General features: G+C 44.0%; 1 protein-coding gene across 4 annotated transcripts; it reads left to right on the plus strand.

Annotated features, from left to right (window-relative positions):
* Positions 1 to 363: 363 nt before the first annotated feature.
* Positions 364 to 22,909, plus strand: LOC112451829 (cell growth regulator with RING finger domain protein 1-like). Of its 4 annotated transcripts, none has more exons than XM_025011730.1 (6): positions 364 to 1,147; positions 4,812 to 4,984; positions 17,822 to 17,993; positions 18,462 to 18,600; positions 18,729 to 18,836; positions 19,061 to 22,909. In XM_025011730.1, exons 1-6 carry the CDS (start codon positions 1,041 to 1,043, stop codon positions 19,541 to 19,543), a joined length of 1,182 nt encoding a protein of 393 aa, XP_024867498.1. In that variant the 5' UTR covers positions 364 to 1,040; the 3' UTR covers positions 19,544 to 22,909. The 4 variants fall into 4 exon arrangements, with proteins under 4 accessions (XP_024867498.1, XP_024867497.1, XP_024867499.1 ...); XM_025011729.1 differs by having other exon boundaries at positions 365 to 1,147; positions 18,459 to 18,600; XM_025011731.1 differs by having other exon boundaries at positions 1,041 to 1,138; positions 18,459 to 18,600; positions 19,061 to 19,543.

A 22,909-nucleotide genomic window follows, 5' to 3' on the forward strand; every position in this document is an offset into this window, starting at 1 on the left:
TATTAGCGCTCACGCTCGCGGTGGTTTTACGTGTGATTAAAGCTCTATATTAAGCAAAGTTTAGTCCAAGTTTTTACGTATATCTCGTTAACTTATTTGCTCTCGCGCTATCTAGCATATTACGTAAATACGTGATTCGCCCATCGTTTAAACAAAATAGTGTTTAATTAGTAGTTGTTTAATTTTTTAACTGCAGCGAGCGACTGATAAGTTCTATAGAACTTTTGTTCGACGTCGCCGAGGGCGCCGGGCGCCGCAGCGCCGGCCACCGAGTGGCGTGCGCCCTCACGGCTCGCGCGGCCGGCGCGGCAACTAACGGCAACGGCTTACGACGCGTATAAGTGGCGCGCCGCGCGCCGGTCGCGCACTCGCGCAGTCAGTTTCGTGAGTGTCGACCAGTCGACTGGCGTGGTGCACTGCCGACTGCGGACTGCGTGGCATTTGGCACATCGGGCAATGTTCGCGCATGTTGGTCGTCTACTCTTGTGCCGCGACGCTTTCCGTCTTTCTCACGCGCTCACGTCAACGTGACACGTCTTCGCGCGCGTTGCGCTCCGCTCCACTTCGCTTTGCTCCGCTCCGCGTGCGACAAAACAGTCTCGTGACTGTGAATGGTAGTAGACGGTGGACGACGGCTACGAGCTATGACTGAGAGCGCGATGCGTCGTCTCTCGGCCGGCGACGTCTCGTCTGCCGCGCTACGTGCGTAAGCTCGTCGTGTAGTTGCTACACGGCGTCGCGCGTCACGGGACGTCGATGAAGGAGGTGTCGACGACGGCGCGCTCGAAGCCAAGCGCCTCGAAGCGTCGAGCCGAGAACGAGAACGCGGAGGCGGAGGCGGAGGCGATAAGGCGGCAGACGACAGGGCGGTTGACAGTTGACGTTGACAGTCGTTAATATAGCGCGAAGAGACAGAAACAGAGTTGTGGGGCGTCGTGAGGCTTCGTGTGCGAGTGTGCGTGCATGTGCGCGGGTACGGGCGACGGGCCAGCCGGGGTTGAGGAGGACGACGGCGGTTATCATCGCGGACGTGCGACACGATGACGGCGATTCTGGTCTCCGTGGCGGAGCTCTCCAACATATTCTCCGTGCTCGCCGTCCTCATATGCTTCTGCGGGGTCTTCCTCTTTATCATGAGGTACGTGGGGTACGTGTATTATACGCATACCTTGCCTGATGCCCGACCGTCTCCTTCTCCTTCTCCCTCCGCTCGCTCTCCGTCGGCTGTCGGCTCTTCTGTTCGCGCGCGCATCGCGCATCCGCGTCAGTCGCAGCTCGAGATAACGAGCTGGCGAAGATGGTGCGCGTCGTCGGGCGTAGAGACAAACGAAGAAACAAGTATCCGTCTATCTCGATCTATTTTCCAAGTGACGTCACGTTTCGCAACGAGCGTGACGCGAGGTTGCGTCAGTCGACGAGAAACGTCACGTTTCGCACGCCGGTCTCGAGTCTCGAGAACATCTACGTTTCGGTTCGTCGGCGTCGCGGCGTCGCGACGATCCGGAGGCGGAGGTTAACGCTCGCGCGTCTTTCGCGACGCGTGTCGCGTGATACACGAAATTTCGACGAAAATTCATCGGAGACAGCTTTGTCGGTCGCGCGTCGTGACTCACTCGTGACCGGCCACGCGACCACGCGACCACGCGGCTTGACTGTTTGACGTTAGACACGGAGCTATAGGACGTTAGGACGTTAGACGGAGACGTCTCCGCGCCCGCGGCCTTGAGTTTCGTTCCTCGCGACGCGACGACGCGGTTTCTCGAGTAAGGACCGAGAGTGTCGCGCAACATATTTTATATGCGTTATATTGCATTATTAAGCAATACGTATTATGCGCATTATAATGTTCTTAGCACGCGTCAAGGAAAACACGCGAGGCCACTCGAGTGCGATAAATCAAAAGGAAATCGCGACTTTAAAAAGCGAAAAAAAAATGTATTTATTCATTGTACTTTATTCACGCGTCATCCTGGAGATAGAAAAAGGGAAAAGCTCGAGTCGCGCGGGAAACCTCGACTCGGCGCGGCGCGACGTAGCGTAGGAAAAAAGACAGACTTCGGTTCGGCGCGGCGTTGCGTTAAAAGCGGGGTTTTGCAGGCCGTCCTGTTACCGTTACTGTTACTGTTTAGTTTAGTGTTTTGTAATATTCGATGGCCGACCTTCCGTAACGGCCGCCTGACAGCTAACAGCTATAACCGCGGCACTCGGGACAGCTCCGGAAGCGATAAATGACGTCATATATGTATAGCTGCGCCTTAAATCTCTCGGACCCCGGGGATTAAGCGATGAGGATGAATATCCGAATGGATACAAGTTTAAGTTGAAGTTGAAGCTTGAAGCCTAAGGCAGGGATCGTCATTGCTCCCGTCCCCGGCCATTCCGGAGCGATCCGGTTGAGAGAGAGCCGACGACGTGACAGTCGCGACCCGCGACTCCCGCGGAGATTCTCTCTCGAGCTTGAGCCTCGCGCGCTTCGCCCGGTTGATCTTCGCGGAAAACGCAAAGACTTACGCGAACGCGAGGTTTTCTCCGAGATGACGAGCGTATCAATGGTGTAATGAAATCACGCGTAAACAAACGTGCGTCTTATTCCTTTGTGAAACGGGATTCCGGGGTTTGTATTTGTAAACTTTGAAAATTTTCGAAAAGAGGCAGAGAGGAAGGGACCGACGCGATGCAGCGACAGGGACGGGGGAGGATTTTTCGCGGCGCTACGAGACAAGCGAATCGCACGGCGATTGAGAGAGAGAGAGAGCGGATGTTTTTATTTTATTTGATTTTCTCTCTCTCCTCTCTTTACGGGCGACGCAGCTGAGAGCTGAGAGCCCGCGAGAGCGAGAGGTTTCGAGAGTCGACAGAGTCGCGGCGAGTTCCGCGCTTCGAGAGACGAGTAGACGAGTAGACGAGTAGACGACGGCGCGGTGACGACAACGACACAACGAGCGATAAGTATCTCTGATTTTCTCGAGTGACGCAGCCACTTTCGTGGCTTCGTGCTCGGGGTCTCGAAAGTAGGCACGAAAGAGTCTCGAAAGCTAAGTCGCACTGTTTGTAAATCGTGAAACTCTTCGCAATTGCGAGCAGTAACGTTCCCCTCGCCTCGCCTCGCCGCCGCGCGCCGTCGTCGTTATCGTCAGCCTCGTCATTCGTCCGTGCCGTCGTTGTCATCGTCCACGTCGGCGTCCCGTGCTCTTCCTCTTTTCCGGCTTTCGCGACATGCCGTTGTTGAATCAGGAATCAGGACGGAGCTCTCCTGAGTCGAATCAAACTTATTTCGACGCCACGAAACGCCTTCCAAGCTCGACGCTCCTTCTCACATTTCGCTGTTGAATTTTATATGACTCGACTCGACTCGACTCGACTCGAATCTTGCTGCGACTTTCTGCGAACGTCGCAACGCAAGGCTTCGACGTGCTTCATCAAAATAGTTGCCATTAATATCGTGTGTAAGAAGGGAACGTGCGTGTCGTGTCACAAGAGCGGGGTACTTATAACATACCACGTTAAATTTTAACACACGTCTTTTACAAAAACAGCTTCTGTCGAGCGAAAAGAAATGTAGATTTGCAGAAGTGTAAAGAGACGCGATGCAAACGTCGAATCTCAACACATCGGGTACATGTATGATATACATTGTGAGAATGATATACCATGTTTAATGTTTACTGAAAGAATCGCGTTAAAGGAAAGGATTATTAATGCGTAAATTTTACATTCGGCAAAGCCGACGTTTTTTCTTTCTTAATCCTTCGCATTTTGTTACGAAGATTGTTTGGATTTTATTCTTGGCACGTATGGCATCGTGGGATGAGGCGTCATCAATTAGATTCGCGCGATGTCTCCCAGCATGGCGAGTTTCGAATCGCGAGTCAGGATGATCTCTCGATCCTGACCGTCCGTGTCTGTGATCACTGATCCGTTTCGTCGAATTACTTTTGTCACAATAGAGCACGTGCTCCTTCATCGTCTCAAGGCCGCAAGGTCACTGACAGTGACAGCTCGGCTCGGCTCGGCTTGGCTCGGCTCGGTTTGGTTTCGAACTCGACTCACAATCAGTGGAAACAGCCGGTCGTTCGCATATTAATCGCATGTTAATTGTTTAACTGTGAACGATTGTTTTCATATTTGCTCCGTGTCAGTTTCTTCTACGTCTCGTCGTTGTCGTCATAGGTTTTGCTATACGTTAGTCGATCATCGCATCTGATCCCGTTGATCGCCTTGTCGATTCCAAAATTATCACCGATACCCTTTCGATGAAACCGCTATACTATACATCTAATTCTTTTTTTTTCACGATTCCTCGATTAACATATTTGTCAAGGATTAACGGGACTCTACGTGCGATGAGTTTTTGCGTTTTTCTGTTTTTTCCACGTTCTGGAATTTCTAATCAGAAATAAGAATTTTTTTTGTTGCGATTATTAGAGCGTGAAAAAACACTGTTTAACAATATAATAATTTCGTTTTCTTCAGCGCATGATTAAAATAAACGTACGCGGAAATCTGAAGGAAAAAACAGATTATCATCGGTGTATTATGGTGTGTGTGTGTATGTGTGTGTGTGAGATCACGCGCACGTGTATAATTCATAAAATGATATTAACTTGATCAAAGTCCCAAATTTACAAATATTATAATATAATAGCTGTCGAATGTTTTTAACACGTTGTCGGATTGAAACGATTGAATTGACGGATAAATCGCGTTGGCATAATTACGAAGATTCGGCCGTACAGATGATCGATCTCCGGCTCTTCGCCTCGTCGGTGAATCAATCGATCGATCTGAAAGGTGCATTTCATCTATTACAGGAACATGATGGTGTTACGCGTCCACGGCGACGACCTGATGTTCGGCGGCGGCGGCGGCGGCGGCGGCGGCGGCGTGATAGCGCATTCGCCGCGCATACCGCAAATGGAAATGATGAAGGTCCATATTCCCTTCACCTTCAAGCTTCACGAGAGCTTCAAGAGCACGTACGCCGGTAAGTCCTCCGCTTTATGCCTTTCGTCCACACGACCACACGTCCGGCATCGCTCAGGTCTGATGTCTGATCTTATCCCCCATGTATGGCGCTAGGCCGCTAGCTGGGCTGGGTCAACCACGGCAAGGCCCGTGGCCCGTAGCCCGTGATTTATAACTGTTTGCTTGGCCGGCTTAGCGCGCCATGTCGTAAGACTCCTCGCCTCTTGTAACAGATTTCTTATGCTGTTTTCTTCATGTTACGGGGACTCGCGCCGCGCGTTCCGCGAAAATCGACGACATGGAAATGGCAGGCGCGAAGAAAGATCGACAATAGTTGAAAAAATATATATGACAAGGAGTTAAGAAACTCAATTTTCATCTCCCTCCGTCTCTCCTTTTTTCCCACATTTTTTGCGCACATTATCTTTAGTTTACTTTTAAGTAAATATTTAAAGAAAAATTTAACAAGTAAAAAATTATGAGCGCATTGTCGAATAATAAACTGTTGGGAAATCTTCGTTCCGCATTCTGCGTTAGAGAGAAACCGTTCTAACGGAGTAACGCGTTTCCAAATATTATAATATTTGCTACGATACCTCATACGATTTACGATTTCGTCACATTGTGCAATCGTGACGTTCACCGAAAATTAAAAAAAAATCGCAACTCTCTAATTGGGCAACAAGAACGTAAAAAAATTGTTCGGTTTGCGCAAAAGAGCAGATTCTTTCGCGTATAGGTGAAGGTCGGAGGAGCCGGGAGTCAGCTGGCGACCGGCGGGTCCGGCTGTAGATTGAACATTGAAGGGATAAATAATAATCGGTCGTGGAAGAAGGAGATGACGCCGATGTCGGCGGAACAGCCAGCCAATTCTTCGGCCTGGTCGCGCCGCCGGCGCCGGTCGCGGTGATCACGGCGGAAAGTGGGTTATCTCGATAGCGCGCGCGTGCACGCCTAACGAGAAAAAGACGAGAGCGTCGCGTGTAATTGGCATGCCAGGATTGCCAGGTGACAGAGCGGCGCGCGCGACGCCGACGCACCGGCTGAATTATGAAACGCGCCACCTTGACCGCTCACCGTTGTCCGTTGTCGCAGTCGGGTCACTGCGAGTCGCTTGACTTTTATCGGCCGTCATTAATCGCGTCCTTTACCGAGAGTCTGCCTCGCCCCATTTAATTCCCGTTTCTCGAGACCGCTCTCGCTTCTCTCTCCTGTTTGTTCAACGTTTTTTTTTCTTCTTTTCCCGAGTTCCGATGTACAGCTCGACCGGAGGGCTACTGTTGCCCAATTAACGTCAACAAATGCCTTGACACGTGCGATTTATCCACGTTCGGCAAAAGGATATTTTTGCGGTTTACTAAATGTATACACATCTTACACATCTATATATAAAGTGTGTATTTCGAAACATATTTATTCCCGTTTCTCATTAAGGAGGTTGGTTGTCGTCACACATTGCGGGGCAGGCGGCGAGAGGGGACGGCTGTCGACTCTAAAGAATCAAATTTTTCGACGCGTGAAATAACCGAGTTTTAGCAAATGAATATGTGGAATGCATTTAATTAGCTGTTTCTTAAGGTTTTAAGTTGTTGTTCGTACAATTAAAACTAAAATGAAAAAATACGTTGTAATGTGGCAATATGCTGTTTTATTTTTACAATTTCTTGATAACTGTATGTAGACAAATCATTTCAGTCTTCGTAAATATGTAAAGTCCTTCCTAAATATGTAAAGAATTATTTGCATCTATTTTCATTAAATTCTTATCATTTTTAATATGCTTTCGAGAGTTACATTACAGGTGTCGTAACATTTTTGCTATGTCGCTCATGCCCGCGTATATAAGAAAAAGATCGAGTATAATTCCAATAATTAATTACTCGACAACCATGCGGACAATTGTCTTCAACTTTAGCATGGACGACAGATTCCCATAGACGAATATCCTCCATAAATTTTGACTAATTCTTAATCATATTGATTATATTGATTTGAGCAACCAACCTTCTTAAGGTGACCCTTTCCTTCTTTCGAGTTGCGAGATTTTTCTCCCGACTGCTGCCAACCTTCGGTTATCTCAATTTTTATTCCTCTCTCTCCCTCTCTCTTTTCCGTCCTTTTTTATGTTGAGAAATGAGAGGAAAACAATTTGGGTCAGTTGCGTCAATTTAGGGATTAATCCTAGTGAAATCGTTTTGCCGAATCGGATTACGCGGCGTCCTCGAAAAAGAAAAAAAAGGAAAAAGAAAAAACCGAGACTTTGTCGAGGAAAGAACTTGGCGTAACCCTCACGGTCACCCACGAGAGCGGAATTCGAAACACCGATCGCCCTTGATTCGTAGTACGAAACTCGATTCTGTGCATGGAAGCATCGACATTCGACATGCAATGTTTGAAGTATGTACATTGGTAGATATATAGGTAAATAAACGATTCCGTTTCGAATCAGTATCCCTGAAGTTTGTAAAACCTGAAATTTCGCGATTGTGCGTCGTGTCTACCTCCGTTTTTTTTTAATTGCTTTCATAAACCTTTGATTTCGACGATATTACTGCTATTATGTTTGAATATCAATATAATGACAAAATAAGACAGATTTGTAATTTCGTATTTTTATGTACCTATGTGCTTCACGAAAGAAATTACATGATGTAATTTTCTTTCATATATGATTTTTCCCTTTATAAATACGCCTTAGAAGTGAGATTACAAATCCGTTAGATTTGACAATATCAATGTTCCCTTAACATAACAGTAATAAAATGATCGGTGCTATCGAAAAGTTGTGCATACAATATACATATATATATACCGGCGTATACACATCACGACGCGCGCCGACGTCACGCCGCTTTGTGTTAATCGATTTTTATTTTGGTTATTACATAAACTCTAAGAATACATATATACATATGTAGATGCACAATATATACGGTATAATATGCATATAAACGCGGTATATAACGGTATATTTCAAACCATTCCCAATATCCTCGCTTAAAATAATGCATCCACAACGTGCAAATCAATCAAACCTTACCTGATTACAATATATACTGCATATATGTATACTTATTACTAATACATTACTTGTTTCTCCAAGCTAATATTATCTTCGTCAAAGAGAAGAAGATAATCTCCTCGCAATTCTCTTTTCGACTGTTCTGTATACTTTGCCAAACATTTAATTTTATTTAAGGAAATACTTAAACATAAAACCGAATCTCCTGTTCGAATCGGCAATATCGGCATACCAGCCAGTCCCCCCCCCCCCCCCCCCCGCGATATGGCGAATATATGGGGCGTTCCTCGAACGAGTCGCGGCGCAGGTTACGCAAGTTGCGTAATTGCGTGCGCGTGTCGCAACTGCCGACTGCCGGGCCCCCGAGATGTTCTCTCTCGCGCGCGCGCTCGCGTGATCCATTCGCGATTGCTGCCTTTCGCAATTCGCCGCGAGTGAGTGAACGAGCGAGTCGTTCTCGAGCTATATCTCTCGATATTCCTAGGTGGATGAGGTGGATCGGTCCGAAAGATGCGGGAGATCGGTCATTTGCGATTTCGTCGCTCGCGTTCGTCGTCGTTGTTTGCGAAACAAACGGTGTCGCCCTCCCCTCCCCGCCCCCCCGTACATTACATTAACATTGACATTAAAGTCTCTTTCACTCTTGCGCAAATCGCGAGGACGAATCGCGGATATATACTCGCAGATTGAATTTACGTGATTGACAACCCGCCTGTTGAACACGTAAATCATGCTCTTCGCTTTCGAATTGCATATTTACACGTGCTAATTAATTGATTGACGCCCAATTGACAAAAAAAAGCTAGATTTATAATGTAATTGCGGCGTAATGTGGAGCGGTCTATTTGCATCGCTAATGCGGAAAGGAAAGGAAAGGGAAAGAATGGGGACGAATGGGAAAGAAGGGGTAGAGTAGAAATACGCGCGAGCGTATCGTATCTATTTAAAAACAATCGCGATTGTATAATTGATAACGGTATTGCGATCGACGCGAGTAGGTATTTCTCCTTCTAATTCTCTCGCCGTTTCACGATATAACATGACCGCGCGACGGAAAAAAAACGCTAATTCGATGACGTTCGTGATAAATGGCTCACGGGCTGATTAACGAAGTATGCTTAATAGATCGTAAAGTTCTACCGTCATCTGTCGTAGGTCGTAGCCATTGTCGTTCTCATGATGCATGAGACAAAACTCAATAACACTTGTAATTGCGTGAGACTATTTTATAGTAATTTTTTATACATATTGTTGAAGTTATATACATGGGAGTAGATCGCGCTAGCGTATTATGTTATTATTATCGTAATGATTAATGAAGAAAAGCTCGGGTGAGCTATCGATGCCTTTCAAGTTAATCGGTTTACGGCTACTTTCCAATGTTGAATCATGCACGGCGAGGCGAATGCGACATTGAAATTTGTTACCACGTGACCACACGTCCGCTCTTCCTGCGTAAAAAGCAGGGAGAAGGTTTGCGCGATAATATATATTATAGGAGAGAAAAAGAGACGGGGGATATCGCGCGCGATTAAGTGTACTCGGGTGTTTCGTGCGTTTCGTGTGAGGCCTGCGAGGGGTTTCGCAATTGGACCGGCGGGATCGGAAATTGCAGATTGCAATTCCGTATTTACCCGTCGGCGTCGATTGCACGATGGAAACGCGTCGGATTCTGAAATATTTTGCTTCATGCAAAGCAAACGCCGCTTCCACTAATATTGAGCGACGTTACATAATTATTTGCCAGAATTGCGCCTTGGTGATTGGGAAATGCCTACGAGTTTTCAAATAAATTTTTTCATAATAATTTCGCGAAAACACGAAAAGGTATAATATAATGACTAATAACATACTCGTTCCTCGTTCCACGATATCGTGACTTTTAGAGACAGGTATGGCACGGGCGTGACGCATATAGAAACGGCTCGTAAGGTAAAATCCGCACTTGCGAAAGATCATATCGGCATGAGACGAGGTATGACAGTTAGTAAAGAGAATTTGATATATACGAGCATGTTGTTGATTATTAATCTTTTCTGCCTTCAAACTCACTTGAAATGGAAGTAAAATTATGATTGTATGTATATCTCAGTCTGAGAAATACAAGAAGCATTATTATATTATCTTGTCTCTTCCGAAGTAATCTGTGCGCGATGCGTGACGTCAGCACCGTCACAAGATATATCTTCCGTCCGTGTTAAATAATAAAGAAGCAAAGTAGTGAAAAAAATTGCAGAACGTGACATTTCGAGGTATGTACTTTGATATCACCTTTTATACCCGCTAAGTTTAATGGCGCAGTCAATATTAATTTATTACATTAACTTATAGGCAGGCGCGTGTTTGTTTTTTGTCCGAATTCTAAGTTTCTCTCTGAATTTTGAAGCTGAGAGGATAAAATTGCGCGATCGCGGCTGGTACTGCTATACACGAACAGTGATTTGACTCGTTCGACGTGAGTGAATGATGATCTCGATCTCGAAAATTTAATCGTGATCCGATTAGCATATAGTCGAGTTTGAATTTCGCCTCGCCGAACGTTCTCATACCGGGCGTTTCTCGCGGAACGACGACGGAAAAATCAAAGAGAAGGAGGGGAAGGAAAGGGGGGTGACACGTGCGAGTTGCAGCAACGCAGGCTCGTAAAAACGAGCTTGATGAAAATGTCGCACGCCCGAAAGATCAGATCGCGGATTACGACAAATGTGGGACGCACTTTCATGTTCCATGGCCATCCAGTCGGCCGACCCGGGCCCGGGCCCCGCTCCAACTCCCGCGGCTCCCTGTTCTCTCTTTCATTTAATCGCGTTGCGCCGCGCCACGCCGCGCCGGCCGCCCACCCGGTATACGCGATGGTACATACACAACATACGTCTTCGGGAGCGAGCGCGCGGATAATCTGTAAGCTGCGCTCGTAAGAAAACCGAGGTGACGTGATAATGAGGGAACGTCATTTTCAGTCACTTCTATAGCTGCAAATTTGTTTGACGCATTCATCCTTTCTGGGCATTCTAGGCTACTTTATCGGTCGTAAATTAAATAATTATTATACGCAAAGTATATCTCTCGTGCATTATTTTCTACGACAATCGATCTTGTGCGTCGGTCTTTCTCTTTCAGCCAAGAAGGAATTGAAAGAAGCTGGCTTCTCGCGGGTCAAGTTTCAAGTCGAGTCGAGCAGCTCGAACGAAATCGCGTTCCTTTAACGCGATTTTCAGGTGGAGTGTGGAGTCTGATTTAATAGGATCTCGATTGGAAGTTATAAGTAATGAAAACGCGCAAGGATAAGGATCTAACCCAGTTCGCAGCGTATAGAAATTTCGATGCGTCATTACTATGTTCGCGCTGCGAGACTGTCGGGCTGTCGGTGCGAAAGGGACAGTTGGTGTAATTCGCGTGCACATTCGTGCACGATTGTTACTGCCTAGATAAGTATGATAGATCGGATCACTAGTCGGCCGTGGTTCCGCGTGGATTGTCGAAAAGATTGATAAAAATGTGGCCCTTTCTCGGAATTCTGTACGAAGGCGTCCTCGAGAGACCTGGCGGCTGGCGGCTACACTCTGCACACTCTCTGCAGTCGCGGCAGACCGAGAGACCGAGCGTCGTCGGATAGGCGTTGATAGGCCGTAGTGTAGACGTTGTAGACGCTGCTCTCTGCAGACGCGGGTAGGTCAGCTCGCTCGATTATCGAATTCCATTACGTAATCGTGGACGGTTGCGCCGTTGCGCCAGCGACGGTCTGCCCGCGTGTTTGCCGGTTGTTAGAATCGCGAATCCAACCAGTCCGCCGCGCGCCCGCCTCGACTCTCTCAGCCCTTTCAGGTCTCAGGTCAGGAAATATATCAAAAACTAAAGGATGGATTTTATATATTTATTTTTCCGTCAATTTCTTACGAGCGAGGATGCTGAAGACGTCGGACGTCGGACATCGAGGCTATATAGCTGTCGAGTCTATTTAATCCCAATTAATTTGACCCTGGAATTGAGATGAATGTTTGATGTGTATTCGTATATATTCGGCTTCTATACTGTTTTCTATATTCTTATGAATTTTTATTTATGGAAATGTGAATTGTTATTCATGAATTTTCTACACTTTTCTGTTTTATCTCCTTTCTCTATATTTGGACTTGAATATTTCCCTTAGAGCACAGACTGACGAGTGACGAGACGTCGGCTACAGAAGCGCTACGAATCCATATTTATAGGTTTGTAACGCTTCTCTGTGTCCCTACAAAGTATCTCGTCTGTACGAGCCCGTTCAGACAAGCGATTTGGTGTAGCGCTCATTTGTAGGGCCCCTAAGTGTCTCGTCTGTCTGCGCCCTTAATCTTCTTTCAATTTCTATCCGTAAGTGTCTACAAAGGAGATAAAGGAGTTTCCTATTGTGCTGATTTCTCAAATTTAAAAAAACTGATGTCAACTTTACCCGACACCTGACGCAGAGAAAGAAATAACCGGTATATGTATAGGCCTATATATAGGCGTTTCATATGACTTTCCACGTGCGGATATTTGACGCTAGATCAAGGATACGATCAACTGGTATCATCAGAAAAAAATTCTCCTTCAAAGAAACAGTTCCGAGCCGTAAATAACAACTTAATGAATACTGGATCACGAAGGGAACGTGCGATTCCGCACGTACGCCTTGCCTTTATAACCGGATCCAGACAAAGCAAGCGAGCGCAAACAAATAGTAACGAACGAATTTGCTTCGATCTTTGCGAACGAGTTTTAAGGTGGATGTAGACTAAGCTGACAAGGGCAAACGATTACGAATATTTGTGGAAGAATATAAAAAATGTTTTTTCTTCGAAATACAAGAGATCGAATGTGTTTAGTTGGACATGGAACACGAATGAATAACTTGCTGCGATCAGGGCGAACAACAATCGCCAACACACGGCACCGTCCACACTCACTGCAAGCAAATTGTTCATTCGTCTTTATTCGCGCTCATTGTTTTGTCTGGATTCATCTTTACACGTATAAAAAGATCACGTAAACGATCGGTAAATAGCTCTCGGCCGGCTGCTGATGATCGCGACGGCCTTGATCGATATACTGCTGCAACAGTGGCAACCGGCTCGGTACCACCGCTCAGTCACGTAGACCGGGTGAGGAACTTTTTTTCTTCTTTCTCTCTGCATCGCGGAAAGGCATTTATATACTCTATAACCAGCGATGTGTTTATCGACATTTTAACATATAATGATAACTTATTATAATGATAACATGTCTTGCGAGGCTGTGTTAATAATAGCAACGAGAGGTTAGATCAACTTGATGAAAAAGAGGACAAAAGAGTTAGATCAGTGAAAAGAAACTTGAGGAAATGGACGTTAGGTCCGATTGAATTCGCGGTCAGTGGACAGATTTTTTTTTAAGGCATGAGGAATCGCGGATCAGAGTAAATATAGAAAATAATTATACGGTATCTTAGACTTACAATTAGACGGTTACGTCGGTTATTCAATCACGACTCGAGTCGGATAGGAGGAGAAAAGAGACTGGAGCGATTTTCGTGTACACGGATACATTACAAACAAAAAGGTATTTAACATAATTCGTTATACAAAGTATAATATACAGGATATTAATTATATTAAGTACATATATTGTGAAAGATGTAAAGAGCATAGATTAGAGAAGCGTCGTTTGTTAAAATCTTCAAGACGAAAGAAAACAAGAATTATGAAATTTTTTAACGTTATAGATATATTCTAATTTGATGCTCTAAATTGCTTAGTGTCGTTTAATTTGTGAAGGAGTACAATGTTGTTGCGAAAATATATAAAAGGATGGTGCCAGATTCGCTGCACGCTGCACAGTTGCATTTCCCTCAAAACCGACGGAATCTGTTCCTTAGCAAATGCAGGCACGTTCGCCCACGTTCGCCGATCGCAAAGAACGGACGGAAAAAAAACATAAAACACTGGATACAAATGACCAAAGGCGAGAAACGATTAAAAGTGATTTACGAACCGGTTTCTTACGATCGCAAAACGGGAACGTGCTCCGCGCGATATTCGGCTTTTCGGGTCTCTCTCTAAAAGGATCGGCGATGATTCCTCGACCATAGACGCGAGGACGAGCGGATCGCGGATTCGTGCCCACGAAAATCCGAAACGCGCGCATTTGAGATTTCGCGGTACTTAGCGAGAGGCGAACGAAAGTGAAAGCTACCGGCGAGACGCGACGCGATGTCCGCAGTCCGGCTCGCGACCCGCGAGTCCCGTGATTCGATTCGACTCAAGTCGAGGTGAGTCGCGGGAGGCTACCGCAACCTAGACTCCAATTCATCTTGTCTCAATCGAATTTAAAAGGGGGTAATTCTCTCGTCCGAGAATAACTGTGCAATCGTTTCCGACGTTTCGTCTCTCTCTCTCTCTCTCTCTCTCTCTCTCTCTCTCTCTCTTTTTCTCGTGAGATCATCGAGTGATTAGAGGAGAGCGCTCAGCGCGGTGGCCGGAACAAAGTGTGACGCGACCTGGAAACCCTCTTGGTTCCCTTATGCAGTAGACGTCTCTCGGAACGAGACTGTGTCGATAGGAGAGAGAAAGATAAAAGTCGAAAGCGTGTGTTTCTTACGCAATAATTTTTAGTAACCAGCCGTGAAATAACAGCGCCGTAATACCGCCGCCTCCGCCACCGTCCTACCTCGCACTCTCGCCGAGATGCTCGTCGCGACGAGCACTAAGGACGAGACACCGTGACGCGTACAGCGTGCAGCGTGCAGCGTATAGCCACGGTTAGGTCGGCCTTTCGTAAGTCCGACGAAAATGTCATGCGTATGCGTCCGATTTCGTATGTACAATTATGAATTAAAAAAGCGCTTAACCGTTAGCGCTCGTTTACGCTTGAAATTGCTTGAGATTGCGTTATTAAGTTGAAAGAGCGTCTTTCTACAATTCAAGACGTCATCTTTCGTCACTGTTTAAATATCATTATTAACGGAAAATACTTGAATAGGTCACGTCTAAAGAACGACAAACACCTTTATATAAATAAAATCTCGCAGTTACGCCACCGAATAGTTTACTGTCAGGTTGTCAAACGCATCTTTGTTCACGCACGGTAAATTTAGCACAACCGGACATCACAGACGCGCGCGCTATTTAGCTTTAATATATTATATTACTATTTACTATTACATTACGCACTATTAACCCCTTGATACACAAAACTGTTAAAAGTTAAAATATGCAATGACAGACAAAGATGCTGACGAAGTAAGCGTAATGAGAGAATCAAACCTCGGCGGCAATAAAACCTCTTACCCGGCTTTTTTACGAGTGGATGGATTTTCCTTTGTCTTTTTTCAAGAAGAGTATATTTTTTCGAAATTGAGAAAAATGTTAAATTTAAAAATTAAAATTATAGGACGTAGACCACGGAAAGTTATTTCGCGTCTTATTCCTTCTTCTTCCGTACTTAAATATTTTCGTCCGTTCTTAATACGTTTTCTGTCACGTGATACATTATACGCCTCTCACGCTGAATTTTCCGTTCAAATTGTTTGATGTTGCAGATGATTTCGCTACTGAATGTAACATAATCATAAAATTATATATCATTATATCAATGCTTAAATATTATGTACGATTATTACACATTCTAGAAACATCATTAGATCTCTTTCTCAATAATAAATTTGTAGTCTTGTAAATATTATACGATATATTATGTCACAAGCAAGACTATTAGTCTCCAAGTAGGGCGCGTGTGACATACGAGACCTGAACGGAATGTTACCGAAAATTGGTAGAGAATTTTAGTAAAAAACTTGTTGATAGTGAACAACTACCTGCTACTCCAATTTGCGCTCATTATATCTCTTGCGTTATATCTTAGCCTTTGTAATTGCTAGGTACTTTTCACTCGCAATATCCGCGTTATTTTTGTGTTTCAGTATTTTCATCATTTTTTCCAGCGGAATCTGTTTGTATTGGTACCGTCCCATATTCCATATTCCACATTCCACATTCCACTCTATTCATACATCTTGTACATTCCGTATTTTAATATATTTTGAATCGCACGCTGCAAGAACACATCTCTAAAAGAGGCATTCGTAAAATGCCGAATGTACACAATTCGGCGTTCCATCACTCCCACGTCGTACTTGACTGCGATTTACCATTAGGCAATTGGAGGGAGGGTGTAGGAGGGATAGGAGGGGACTCGCAAGATCGCATCCGCGATGCGATCGACGATGCGTTCTCCGGCGCGGCGCGGCGGCGGAAAAAAGTACCGACGGCTCTTGCAGGATCGTGAATTACGGAGCGTTGCAAAATCCCACGTTTGCGCAATTAAGCGAGCGTCTCGACCGACGTCGCTGAGAAAAGAAACTAAAATTTCGTAGTCGTAGCTAATACACCGGTCTCCCGTTAAAGTCTCACGAGTGCGCGCGCGCACGCGCGCGTTTTGCCTCGTATATCTCGATTGCGCCACGTACCGTTACAATCCGAGCCGAATTATTGCACGACCGCAAACGGGGCGTAAAGCGATTGAGCTAATAAAACCGCTAAAGCATTATGTATCAATGGTCACCTAATCGACCCGCGCTTGTTTTATCGTCTTCTCGTAAACCAATAATCACCGATTAAACAAACGGTTGGATGAAATAACGATGAAATAACGACAAAAATATAATTAAGAAACGACCTCAGTGGCTCCACGTTGATCAGCCCCTTCCCCCCCTCCTTGAAGTGTGATTATATTCGTTGTTGTATATAGCGATATCTTGAGAACATTACGTTGATCTTGACATTTATGTAAATCTCCACGAGCTTGTAATTCGTTCGTAATATTCCGAGGCGTTTCCATACATGTATATCTTGACAGTCGAGCGATGGATGATGGGTAGTTTGTCGACGGATGATGCTCCTTGTTTTTTTTTTCTTTAATTGCTGTTTGCGGAACGCAACTTCTGACAGTTCTGACAAGGTAACGCGAGAATGGCACTTTCAACACTAACGAAAAAAGAATAAAAACCTGAGATTATTACCACTCAAAGTTCTTGAGTTGTAAACGAAACGATACTCGTCTCATATAGAGACGAGATTTACATATCTTACATAATATAAGTTAAAGAATCTACTCAGGTTACTTGAACGCTTTGTGATTACTTGCGCAACGACAATATATATAACGATAACGATATTGTCGTTAAAGTTACAGAATTGGACTACTGGAATTCCAAGTAATCTCGGATCTCTCATGAGATTTTTTTATCAGTGAAATCGCAGTCCTTTCGACTCTCAAGACTTGAACATCAGCCGCAACAAATTTCCGATTCTTTCTCGCAACGAGATATTTGCAAGTGCATTTCGAATTTCGCAGATATACTCATTCCCACGAGTTTGTATATAATTCGCTTAGACCGGTATCGTTTCTCAAGTACAACATGCAAAATACTCCTAATTCAAATATTCAAAATGATTTGATGAGAATCGTGGATCGTGGCGTAGAGAGTTGTTCTATTTCAGTAGAATTCCTTGCCATCAACATCCTTCTGTACCCTCTATAGAGGTTGTTCGGAACCGGTGTTAAACTGTAGGTCCTCTGCGTAAAAAGGCGCATCCTAAGGATACACGCAGAAAGAGTCACCATTGTCCATATATGTGACAGAAGAAGACGGTTAAGAACTGAAGAAAGAGGAATTTTCAAAACACCACTCCATTATACCATTGTTTTTCTTACAATTTGTAGTATTGGCGTAGTATTCGAAAGACGACGTTTAATTATCGAATTTGATTCATGGATTCACAAGTTACACATCTAACTCAATTCCAGCTCTCTAAAGGATAAACGTCTGTTCTCTAGAAGTGGAGTGCGAGGTGTCCAGCCAAGTGGAGTATTCACTGCAGGCGATCTGGGGCGTCAGCATAAGAGAGCTGCATCTAGCGCTCTGGAAGCCTTGGAGCACGTTACGGGACGCGTCACTGAACGGGACCCTTCTACAAGGGCACGCGCAATACCTCACACAACCGCAAACGTATCCTTTGAAATCGACGTCCGTCGACTTTAAGTCCCGGTAGGACGCGGACGCGCGATCTTACGCGAGTTCCGAGGCGTGAAATAACAGGAAGTGCAATTTCGCGTAATCTAGCAGGCCAGTTAAATCACGTGTGATCTGGAGAACGTCTGGTCAGCTCTGGCTGGTCTCTCGTAGCAAAGGATTAACGACAAAATTATTATATAATTGCGCACTGTTTATATTAAACCAGTTAAGCCGGGGGCACGCGAGAAAAAGTCACAAATCAATCGATCACGGTCATTCTCAGTCGGATATTTTCCTCGATCTAATTTATATCTTGAAGAACGCACGACATCGCGACTGGCCGCCTCGCTCGCTACTTATTTTTCTTCACATTTTTTACTCGTACATTTTTTTTCATACTACTCGTATATTTTTTTATGTTGTTTACTCGTACGTACTTTTCCTTGACCGAAACTGCAGTAGACAGCCACATGGTGAAGAAACGTTGAGATTGTCATTACCGGTCCCGGAACTGGAACTCGGCACCCCTCCGCGGCTCTGCTATCCTCTGGTGATCTTTCTCACTCGAAGAGACAACCGGGATCCCCATCCCGACGAAACCGTGAGTAATTTCTTTACCATATCTTATACATTTTTGTAAAAGAAGAAGAAAAAGAAAAGAAGGAGAAACCCATCTCATTGTTTTTGTTACTACATATCATCTCCCGCCCACGTTGATCTCTGTTTAAGGTGGCCCTGGTGAACGTTGTTCACATTAAGGACAGCGTGTGTACGTTGCCAACTTCGATTCTAGCGCAGTATTTGAAGCAGGCAAACGGCCAACTATCTTGCTTAAAGGTGAGCGCAAGTTATCTATCATTAATCATCGATATCTCTTGAGCGTCTCGAGGACGCGAGAAATTTATTATATCCCTACTCCGGATCATCCGTACGATATAATTATCGTGTAAAAAATGATAAAGATGAAAACGTGCACCAAGAAAGGCAGCCGCGAAATTTCTCTCGAAACTCGCTCATTGATAAACACACCGTGACAATTCGCGCTCGCTATTTTCTCGCAGCAATTGTACCTGGCCACGGGCAACTCGAGCAACTACGATGAGAGTGACGCGATGTCGTCAGCAGGTCTGGGCTCGCCAGCTCTGGCACTCGCTGAACCGTGCAACAACAACGACACCGCCAGTGGCGGCGGCGGTGGTCGGGGCGCTTTGGTGGCGTCCGGTCAGAGTGGCGACCAGGAAGGCGGTTCGCTCTGGAATACCGCTGGCGAGCAGCTCTGCGTCGTCTGCCAGTACTTCCCGTTATCCCGCGCCCTGCTACCATGCCGACACACCTGCATTTGCGCCTCCTGCTTCGGCAAGCTCGACCGATGTCCGATGTGCCGCAGCCCGATCAAGAGCTACTTCTGCATACGCAGCGAGGAATATATGCCGCCGGAGAAGGAGATCAACCCGTGCAAGCAACGCCAACCTAGCCACGGGCCCACCCATTGGCTCCACGATTGGAACGACCGGCTCACCGATTTCCTCGGCTTCGCCCGATAGGAGTATCACTGAGGTCACACGTCCTGTATACGCAAGCGTCAGAATGGTTGCCAGACTTTTTGTTTAGTACAAATTATTTCTGCAGATTTATTCCTATGTAAATCCAAGGTGACACAGTTATTGACGCGGCGAAATATTAAATATCTTGTAATGATTGCGTTCCACAAAAACAGAGGTATTGTATTTCACTTCTTTATTGCTCAAGTTATTTTTAAAGAATGAAGTTTTAGTCCGTCCTAATTTTTCTTATGTAACTTGAAAAAATTACATTTAGTAGATAGTTTATTAACTGTTACTTTCATCTCTGATTTACATTGGAATAAATGCATAGAGTTTACAATCGGCAAAACAAAAAGTATCAACCAACTAACACTGATCATATCTTGATTTAGCGTTTAATTATAAGGGAGATGCGGAAGTTCGTAAAGACGTATTTACGAAAAAGACGTCATATGGTCATCCGGTTGTTTATTCGATGTTACACGTGCAAATAATTTTCACATAAGATGTCGCACAATTACCACACATTCGTTTTAACTAGTTTCTTCGATTGGACGGAAATGTAAAAGTTGCATCTTTTCTTTTTTTTTAGTCAAAATAAGAGTAATTACAAAAAATTGTTGTTTAACACATTTTTTCAATTTTTTGTATCACGTATCTTCGAAAGAAAATAATGTATAAATTAAGATTATTTAGATGTCCACTTGTGAAATCAATCGAGAATTATGTACGATTTTGTCATAGACATTCTCTTTGAATTACCATCATTTATTCTCAATCATTGATTATTCAACAATTTTTGACATATGTATATGCACACACATGCATGTGCGCACACACGTGCGCGCACGCAAACACATACACACACGCGCGTACGTTTACTATTCGGGGAATATTTAATTGAAAAGATTTTTGTAATTTTTTATATTCTCTACTTATACATACACGATGTTAATTTTTTGGAAATATATGTAGATTTGAGACATTTCAGAACTAAGCTTTTTACTTTTATCGAGAAAAGAAAAGATTTTAAAGTTATAACTTGGAAACATTGTATATATTCTCCCTTCTACTTTACTGTGCGCGTCAGTGGACCAACTGGCCCATCTGAACAAATCTCAGCTCACCCAATTAGAGGAAGAAGCTGACAATGGTAACGAACTTCCGCACTCCGTTCAGGAGACAGATACCGCGCGATGCAGTTGGATCATCGTACACTCGACGTCATTTATATCTTTGCATATGAAATTAGACATTTCGTTCGGCATCACGAAAGCCTAAACGCAAGTCGAACGTCTCTAGGCAACCGTGATTCTGAATTAAATATTCTTGACAACTTGGGATGCATATAAAGGATTAAATAAAATATTAAATGACAAACAAAATAGGCTAGGTTAGGTTACGTAATATTAAATTAATTAAATAAAAACAATTTTGCGGATTTTTTACTCCTGATGCAAGAATACTTAGATGCGATATCCTCGATCTGAGAATGTCTAATTCAAACATAAAGACGTAACGCCAAGTGTATTCATCCAACGATCGGGTGGCCTATTCCAAGGGGAATCTGTAGAGTTGCCTAAATTCGAAAATATGATATAATTACAAATTTCCTTAAAGAAAAAGCACTATTCCTCTTTCTCCTTCCCACCGTGACTCTATCCTAACTGAATAATTGAGAGAAATTAAAATGAAAAATTTGTACGTTTTAATTTAGATAAATTATTCAATTTTTTTTATTTACAATTGATTATATAATAAGTTCCTTTGTTTTAATTTTATGCCAAAATTCTAGTTTTTTGTACATCGTCATTTTTTGACGCTTTCTTTTTGAATTATATTATCTGAAAGACCACCCGCATAGAGAAACCGTATTAAACGTTATAAGCAATGCCGAAATTTCGAGGACTGCGACTACGTTTCCCTAAATGACCATGTATATATGGGAGATCACACCGGGAATTTTTACTATGTGACGTTTTGTATATGTAAGTACGTTAAATGTAAATACACTATGATAAGCGAAATCTATGGTACAATATGTGTGTGCGTGCGTGTGCGTGTGAGAGAGAGAGAGAGCGCAAAAATGCTGTCTAGTTTTGGTGTAGCGAGATTGAAATCGACATGCAAACAATATACCTAGTATGAATGGACAAAGTATGGCTTTGTTGAACTGAATGCAACGAATAGTTGGATATGACAGAGAAGAAGAAGAAGCGCGCGGACACTTTGTATGCGCGCATACAAAATGTCTGCGCGAATTGTTTGTTTAGACTACGCATCATTATTGATAATAGACATAGTAGTATTATAAAAGAATGCCACGGAAATGTACAGTACGCGATTGCGTGCGGACCAGCGATAATATATTTTTTCACAAGTATTTATTACTTCACCTATCGCAGTCCCACCTAATTCGTTGGCATCTCATTCCTCTGTAAGAAGCCAATGCTACGAGCGATATAGCCCGATCTTATTCAGTATTTAAGATGGTTTCAAATAATATTAAGATTATATCCAGCCAATGTGAAATGATTCTACACGTTCTCAAAATTGTTCACAACGTTTTTGAATATAAAATCGGACTATAAATCCTATTCGTGCTACATCTATTCACGTTACGTCTATGTCTAGAGCAAATGTAGTTCTACATCCAAACCGGGCAGCATTGTTGTTCTTAACTGTACGAATTCGCCGGTAAGTTGTCCGATACTTGATAGATATATCTATATGTATGTACGATTATGTAATACATAAGTTTACTTCTTTAGTAGAGCTCGCTCTCGCAAGAAGCATTTTCTTTGGAACTTTGCACGTACAGTTAAAGTATTATCCGTTTCGCAAATTCTTATACGTTTAGTGGGTATGTGTGTGTGTGTGCGTGCGTGCGTGCGTGTGTGTGTGTATGTGTATGGGCGGGCACATGTGGCGTTTTTGACGAGTTTTTTAACGTTAAAACGCCAACGAATGTGCGGCACTAAGTATTCGAGACGCGTGAGGGAGGCGATGTTAATTCTCTAGATTAGGATCATTACGTTAACGTTTTAACGCTGTAAATAGATAGACTGTGATAATTTCTAACAGCATCTGCGTGAACACGTTGACTCGTGAACGGGTTGTCCGGGGGGACTCGTTTGGGAAAGAGACCTAAAGAGGTTTATCTGAGGTGGAGGAGGAAAGGATGGTTCGATCGAAGGACACGAGAGAGCGAAGGCCTTTGCAGTCAATTTATCATAAAAGAAATTAACACTTTAATTTATGTTCTAAGCGATAAAAAGAAGGCGTAGATCGAATATCTCGATTCGACTCGAAACGCACGTGTACATAATTTATTTAAATAAAATGTATTAGCTGGCATTTTACATA

The sequence above is a fragment of the Temnothorax curvispinosus genome, unplaced genomic scaffold, assembly GCF_003070985.1.
Source record: "Temnothorax curvispinosus isolate PA1 unplaced genomic scaffold, ASM307098v1 QBEX01002643.1, whole genome shotgun sequence".
In the NCBI taxonomy this organism is placed as follows: domain Eukaryota; kingdom Metazoa; phylum Arthropoda; class Insecta; order Hymenoptera; family Formicidae; genus Temnothorax; species Temnothorax curvispinosus.